Genomic DNA, 7,795 nt, shown 5'->3' on the forward strand with positions numbered 1-7,795 from the left:
ACTCCCGGAGCCCCTCTCCCTGCAGAGACCTGGTCGTGACCTTCCAGCCGACATCCAGGCTCGCGTCTCCTCCCCCCAAGCTCAGGGAGGGGCCTGTGGTCACTTAGGGACAACTAAGCATGTCGGCTGCCAGTGCTCCCTGACCACTCACTCCGGGAAGAGGTCAGCCGCTGCGGTGACGCGGGCACGGCCCCGGCCCCCAGGGGCTCGGGCAAGCGGGAGGGAAGGCATGCGATGTCGTGTGAGCTCAACACGGAGGGATAGTGGGGTTTGGAGTTGGGAGCGGGAGAGAAGGCATCGGGGTAGAAGAGACAGCCTGAGACACAGCAGGCCCCTCAGGACACGTTGGCCGGATGGGAGGGGGTCGGGGAGAAGCAGAGGGGTGTGGGGGGATCGAGCGTCTCGGATGCCAGCTGCATCCAGCCGTGCCCGCAGAACCCGTCCCAATGAAGATAGCCACAGCTGGTAGATGTTGACAAGGGAACGTCAGCGCGGCGTGTGTGGGAAGGAGGCCCGGTTGACTTGTCCCGGCAAAGGTCGGACTTGATCTGCACACGGGTGTGCGTAGAGCAGGCAGCGTCCCCCCTCCTGCGGCATCCCCGTCCCCCCCGGGCAAAGCTGGAAATATCGCGCAGCATGTTAGCTGCGGTCAGCGGGGGCCAACTGTGAAGCAGGTGGTACAGAGGTGCGCTCCTCGGAGGAGTGAGTGGGGACCCCTGGAGCCCCTCCCCTGCGCCACGTCACCTCCCCTGCTCCCGGCACTTAGCAGGTGCCACGCCCCCTTTGATGACCGAGAAAGTGAGTTCAGAAAAGTCAGTGCCTGGCCCAAAGCTATTGAAGGGGACTGAGCCCCGGGCACCTCCCCGCCAGACGTAGCCTGTTTTCCTGGCCGTACCTTGACTCGGTCACCCCTGGAGCTTCCCATTGGTCTAGGCAGAAAGGCCCATTGTTCCAGAGCCTGCAGGACCCCTCACGGCCTGTCTCTGCAGGCTCATCCGTGTCCACTCTTGGTCACCTCTGCCCTCCTCCCTAGCCTGCCAAGCCCCTTGGCCCTCGTGGAGATCCTTCAATGCCCCCCAAGTTCCTTTGCCTTTAATGACCCTCTCTCCCCTGCCTGTTCCCTGTCTTGCTTCCCTGGGTTTCAGCTGCACTACCACTTCCTCCAGGCAGCCCTCTTAGATTTCTCTGGGCTATTTTTGATCCCCCTTTATATGTTCTCACGGTCCTACTCTTTTTGTTCACAGCATTTCTCAAAACAGTCATTTCTCTGATCATTTGCGTAAGGCTGTATTTATCATCTGCTGTCACCTGAGATGGTGAGGTAGATCTCTGGGGGCAGGGAGGGCCCGCGTTCAGCCCAGCGTTTAGCACCACGCCCGCCGTGCTGCCGGCCTTTAATAAAAACTCTTCGAGGGGCTGAATCAATGAATGAATTGCTCTCTCAGGCTGTGGTGGGTGGGCTCCGGAGGAGCTGGACCCTCAGCGCCGAGCCCCGGGCCTGCACACATCAGGCTCTTGGCAATGCCTGCTGAAAGAATGAAGTCCAGGAGGGAAACCTGGATACGTCTCCTATGGATGGTTCTAGAACACAAAACCACCTACAAGAAAGTATACCGAAAAAGAGAGGGAGGGAGAAGAACTGGTGCCCTTCCTGATGCAGATGTGCTTTTTACTAGAAAATACTATAAGCAGGTGGGGGTTACCTGTGTCTCCACATACTCCCAGGAATTGGGACAGTGCTGGGTCCCACACACCTGAGGCTTTTTTTCCTTTGTGGTGCATTTTGTTTCGTTTCTGTGCTGTGATACCTGCTGGGGAAACTTAACACCGGTTTTGGACTGAGGTCAAGCACCCAGCGCCTGGCACGTAGTAGGTACTCAATACCTATGAGCCGGAAATGTGCCCAAGGCAGGGGAAGAGATTGGTGGGGTTTCGGGAGGGCAGCGGGCAGGAAGACCGAGGCTGAATTCCCTGGGAATACACTCGTGGGTCGGATGCCTTTTTCTTGGGTCCCCAGGTGCCACATGGTAGCTTTGCCTTAAGGAAACGGAGATGACTATCTCTGACGCCCAACACCTAGTTCTCCTGTTGAGCGGCAAGACGGGGCCCCTGGGACCTGGAGAATACTGTTCTTACCACCAGCACCGCAGCTCCGTGAAGTAGCTGGGGTAGGAATGAGGACCCATTTTACAGATGAGGAAAACTGATCAGAGACCTAAACTACGTGGCTAACGTGGCGAGTTAATCTGGAGCCCAGGCTCCTGGCTGGGGATCTTTTGCCTCAGCTCTGCACAAACCAGCTGTAGGAGATGATCAGAGATTCGTTCCCCCTCAGCCTCAAAGATGTGGTCAGAAAATTAACCTCGTGCATGAAAGGAAAAGAGGTGCCACACCCGAGAGCTAGACAGTCAGACAGCAGCATCGTGCACAGAAAGGAGCACTAGAAAGGGAGTCCAGATAGCTGGTCTCAGCCCAGATCTGATAGTAACATGCAGAGGACCTCCCGCAATTCCCAGATCTTGGGATGCTTGGAGAAGGACCTCCCTTCCTTCCCTGAAACCCTGGGACTTTGAAAAATATGTGGTCTGCTTTCTATTTAAAATTCTTTCTCACCTTTTTTTTTTTTCTTGTAGATGAGGCCACAGTGTGTCTCTAAGACCCATCCCACTATTTGTAAGCACACCCCAACCCAACGGGGCATACTGGATAAAACTTCTTCCGTTGCCGGGTCTGAAACCATAGCTTGCCTAGATCCACATGTGGGGGACTCTGGGTGGGGCTGACCGTACGGCTGAGCCACGAAGAGCTCTCGGTGGCAACCCATTCGAAACGTGTGTTTGTTTTTCAGGACTAGTCACAGTGACTCCAGCATTTACATTCGACGACATACTAACAGGTCTTTGGAATCGGTTAGTATGTGAATTTCTTCTTCTCCTGCATGGCCCCTGCTAATCAATTCATTTCCGCCCTTCCTCCTCCTCAGCCCTGGGCTTTGAAATTACTGATGTACAACCAATATACTTTTGGATAGAAGACAAGCAAATTGAAACCTTGTCGTTAAGCGTAGTCCAATTGGATGTGCAATCTGGGCAGCTGGGGTTGTAAATAAAGTGATGATCGTAAAGCCCAAAGGCCTGTCTTTGCCGTAAAAAAAAAAAAAAAAAAGTGCACCCAACACCCCCAACCTCACCCTGGCGCATGCACCCAGAAGGACCGCCCTCAAAGATAGCAGTGCAGCCCTTGACATTAGCAACTACTTAGCGCTGGGTGTGTTGGGACCCAAAGCACCATGGTCAGCAGCCCAGTTGGGGGGGGGGGCGGTGGCACCTCTCTGGTGCACTAGGCGGGGGTTGGGAGAGAGGGTAGAATACTGTAGAATATTAGTTAGCAATTTGATTTGGGAACTAAATGTTTGCAATGTTGAGAAAAGCGCGGCATGCTTGGCTTTGTATGTTTAAAATCATTTTATTTTCTGTTTCAGAGATTTCATCTTTACTAATTGGGTTGCGGGGGTTTTGTTTATAAATTTCACTGTAGGACCATTTTAGCTATGTTCAATTGAGGAGCGCAGCAGATCTGGATGACAGAAGAAACCGGACGTTAACCAGGTCAGTGGCTTTCCTCCCAAGTTTTGTGGGGCTTACATTTTTTTTTCTTTTTTAATTATGCAGCCTATCTGGTGGGGGTCGCTCTTCTCCAGCTCTCCTTGGTTGATGGCCCTGGCGACCATCTGCGATCATGCAAGGAGTGACCTGCTTCAGATCATATGCATGGAGACTGAATATAAGCAGGAGGGAGAGTGGAAATTGATGGACACCGGTGGGCGGGGCGTGGTTCAGAAAATGCTTCCGTTTAAAGCCGGATCCAGGTCATGAGCCTGCAGCTGCCTTTACGCCTTGGGGGTAGAGCCAGGCAGGAGAGATGCGGGGCTGGGTGTGGTCCCCCCCCGCCAAGCAGTGGCCCCTGACCACGTGTTCCTTCTGTGTCGCCCCTGCAGGTACAATACTCAGAAGCTCACTGAGCTGATTTTACAGTTTTATGGCATCAGAGCAGACATGAAGAGGGAGTGCAAACATGCCAGGATGTCTATGAAAGTATTTCTTGCTGTTCGAGAACTAGATGGCCTAGTCTGATATTGCTGAATCGTTACACAACTGCCCATGCAGAACACAGGAGCCCCGAGACATCTCACCAGCTGACATTCCTGAGATGCCCCATCCCTGTTCAAGTTCCCGAATCACTTGTCTTGATTTTGGTTTGTTTTTTTTTTTAAATATTTGCCACGGATTTCAGTTGGCTTGGAAGGACTTAGATTATGGGAGTGGAAAAGCCTCTCAGAATATCGCCCAACACCCGTGAGTGTGATCCTTAGAAACCCACCCTTCTGGCTTTTAAGAAAGAGGCAAGACCTATTTTCCTCCCCTGCCATAGAATGGAAATATTAATTCACGTTGTCCACCAGGCGTGACGGACTCCCGAGGGAAGTAACGCTTTTCACTTTTATGAGATAGAGACTTTGACAGTTTAACCTAGAAGGTTGAGAAATGCAGTCGTGCTTTCCATGGTTTTGAGCATTTATTATGTTTGTAATAAATAGAGTGTAAGGTTTTTTTGAAAAGTTTTGAGAAAGAAAAATTCTATCCGTTGTCATGCGTGAATCAGTCTCGAGACCCAAAGGCAGACGTTTAATCCCCTGTTGACCTCGCCTCTGTCTGCATCAGGAGTCCGTTCTGGGATGAGGCAGTTTTCACTGCTCGTAATCCCCACCGCACGCCCCAGATGACCCCGAGAAGCTTACGCTCTAGGCTTCTGTAAGTGCAGCTCTGAGCAGAGGCCCCCAACCCCTTTCCAATCAGGTGATGGCCCCAACCCTTTCCTTGGTGGGAATCGGGAGCTGTGGTTGCTCCCCACCGCACCCTTCTGGGCCCCCACCGAGCCGAAGCGAAACGTCACTTAGACACCACCTTCTGTCACACAAAAGAAGGAAGCGAAGTCTGGCCAAAGTCAAATCTAGTCGTTCTCTTCAAGGTTCTGTTCCAAAGCCAAAAACAAAAGCTTGGTGGTGGGGGCGGGGCAAGCCTTTGTCTCCGAGAGCTGTTTTTCAATGATCTGGAATCAGGGAACTCTGTTCCTTTAGATGACTTACCACGTCCCCTCTGTTAGTGACAGATGGCAGAGTGCCATCAGCGTCCAGTTCTGCATTAAGGACACTGTGGCATAAAGGAAGGTGTCCTGGACAGAGGGGGTTAGTCATTGTATGGCCTTGAGCAAGCCACCATACCCCGTGGGTCTCAGTATGCCCATCTGCAGAATGGGCTGACTGCTTTTCCCTCCTACGGTTGTGCGGATGCCCTGAGCAAGTATAAAAGCGCAGAGCTCTCTCGGGACCCCACCCCCCCTTCGGGTCGGCGCATGCCCTTGGGGGCCTCTTGACCAGCTTGCTGGGGAGCCCTCTGCTCTCCAGTTGGGCAATGAGGCTACAGGCTGGGGAGGCCGGGGGGTCCATCCGCCCAGGGACCCACTTGTAACTGCCTTGCCTGTGTGTTCCCTCCTGCAGGAAGGCCAACAACTCTGGCGAAGCCACATTGCCCGAGAGCCAGAGCCCCCAGAGCGACGCTCTGACGCAGTTTGCCCAGCAGCCGGATATGATGTATTTTATTCTCTTCCTCTGGCTCCTGGTCTACTGCCTGCTGCTCTTCCCCCAGCTGGACGTCCACAGACTCTGATGCGCGTGTCTGCATAATAAAAACCGCCAGGCCCCTGGCCAGGGGGCGGGAGCTCTTTCTACTTCACTTTATTCGGGTTTGGAGGGGGGCACTTGTGCCGACGGTGGAGGGCCTCAGGGAAACAGCCCCCTCTCCCTGCTTCTCCATGTTTCCTTTCTGTCGTGTAAGTGCTGAGCATGCTGTTCTCCTCACCTGTGTCCTCGACGCCCAGGTGTGGGGGGGCTGGATCGTAGGTGGAGCTCGTTCCTGCGTGCCCTGCTTTGTCAGGTAGGAAGCAGCCTTGTTAATATGTAGCCATAATCTGGGTCCTCGCTCGTCCCCCATGCAGGTGTTTAAGGTCCGGATGGACTCGAGCAACCTGCCTCTCGGAGGGGCGATGCCCCACGCAGGACCTCCACTGGGAAGAAACCCGCCCCGTGTTCCTCCCAGAGCGGGGTTTGAGTGAAGGTGCTGGGTGTCTCTGCACCTGTCGTGGTCTGGCGGTGGGTCTGAGCAGCACTGAGCTGCCGGCTTCAGGAACGCGCGTCCGGGAATGGCAAACCCCGAGGAGGAAAGCGGGGGCTGTGTCCTGAGCTGCGAGCTGCGGTGCACTCTGTCACCCTAGTGTTTGGAGGGAGCAGGGGAGCGGAGAACGTAAATTCAGTTTTGCGTTGATTGGATTGAGGTTAAAGCTGTGATTTTCAAATGTTTTCCCCATGGAATCCTTTCAAGTGACTTTTTAGCCAGGGGAGAATCTAGATGGTACAGTAAAAGCCTCTGTGACCTCCAGGGCCCCACAGGGCACTGCCCAAAGCTCCTTAAAAGCCCGGAAGGGGAGCGCAGGGGTGGCTGGGCTCGCAGTAAGTCCCGGCTGACGTTGGACCTGGGACTTCAGCATTGGCACCCTTCGTGGTCGCTCATGATGGGATTCTTGAAAAGACTTCCTGGAAGGTACCCCGAGAAGTAGACCAGAGTGGGCAGTTTGTGACGAGACCTCCACCCACCCTCCCATCTTCCTTCTGCCCCGCGACACCCCCATACCCCCGTTTCCCGCCAAGATGCAGGCCCTGGGGCCCTGGTATTGCTTCCTGCTTCCATTGCCCTCCCAGCAGTACCCGTAAAATCACAGACCAGTAGGTCGGGAGGGGCCCTCAGACAGCCTCTTGTCTGCTGAACCCAGAGACGCAGAGCAGGCTGGCCAAGGTCACACAGCCAACCAGGAACAGACTTGCAGGGGCACCCATGCCGCCTGATGCTTGGTCCAGAGCTGTCCCCTCTTTTATGAAACTTGTTTTGGGCCCGTGAGTGTCCTGAAAAAGAAAAAAAAGATTAAATGATTAGATAAAAATGTCCTCATTTAAACAAAACCAAAACTTGGGGCCAGCTACAGCCTTTGCTTTGAGCTCTTATTTTCCCCATGAGGAAGATGCATTCGCTTTCACGCTTGTCCCCTGTGATCTCTGGAGTGCCCTTGACCGCTGGGACAGCTCGTCGGCTGTTCCTCCTCCAGAGATCACGGCTCTCCGAGCAAGCCATGAGGCTTGCTTATTTCAGGCAGTGGGTTTCAAGTTTACAGAATTCCAGCATGGCCAAAAGAATTTACATAGCACATTTTAATCGATGACAGCCCAAATCCCATTCTGGTTATGGCCTGCCTTCTCTCCTTCTTAGTTCTTAGAACAAATCTGAGCATTCCACGCCGAAAGCTGTCGGAAGCTTGGAGCGGTTCCATCTTGAAGGCCAAGCGTCCCATGGAGAATGGGCTAATTAGTGAGCTCCCAGGCATCATTGAAAGCTCAGAGGTACAGAGAGTAAAGATGACTTGGGTGATATTTTATAACCCTGAACACCACGGGGTCCTTGCCTAAACTAGATGCTGGAGGAGCCAGGGAGCAGCCGACCCAAACACGAATCATCTCATTTTACGGGGCTAGACCTTGTTCAGAAAAATCTCTGTGGGCTGCTTCTCTCACCCATTACAACGTGTAATATTGTTTAAAACCACCCAGTGGCAAGATGCCTAAAAATCGTTGGGTTCCAGTTGGCTGTAAACAGATTTCTTCTTTAAAGGCAAAAGAAATTCCCCTTTG

At 53.4% G+C, this 7,795-nt stretch overlaps 1 protein-coding gene across 2 annotated transcripts in view; it reads left to right on the forward strand.

Moving 5' to 3' along the window:
* CLMN (calmin) overlaps positions 1-5,777 on the forward strand; it is a 105,272-nt gene extending 99,495 nt beyond the window's left edge. The window contains exons 11-14 of one of the 2 annotated variants that reach the window (XM_040641478.1): positions 2,849-2,909; positions 3,538-3,608; positions 3,998-4,094; positions 5,562-5,777. In XM_040641478.1, coding sequence (XP_040497412.1) covers positions 2,849-2,909; positions 3,538-3,608; positions 3,998-4,094; positions 5,562-5,726 — 394 coding nt within the window. In that variant the 3' untranslated portion in view covers positions 5,727-5,777. Of the gene's footprint in view, positions 1-2,848; positions 2,910-3,537; positions 3,609-3,997; positions 4,095-5,557 lie in introns of both variants that reach the window. The other variant, XM_040641479.1, reaches the window with a different exon arrangement.
* Positions 5,778-7,795: the final 2,018 nt, after the last annotated feature.

This window comes from Ursus maritimus, unplaced genomic scaffold (genome assembly GCF_017311325.1).
Source record: "Ursus maritimus isolate PB19 unplaced genomic scaffold, ASM1731132v1 scaffold_25, whole genome shotgun sequence".
Taxonomy (NCBI): Eukaryota; Metazoa; Chordata; class Mammalia; order Carnivora; family Ursidae; genus Ursus; species Ursus maritimus.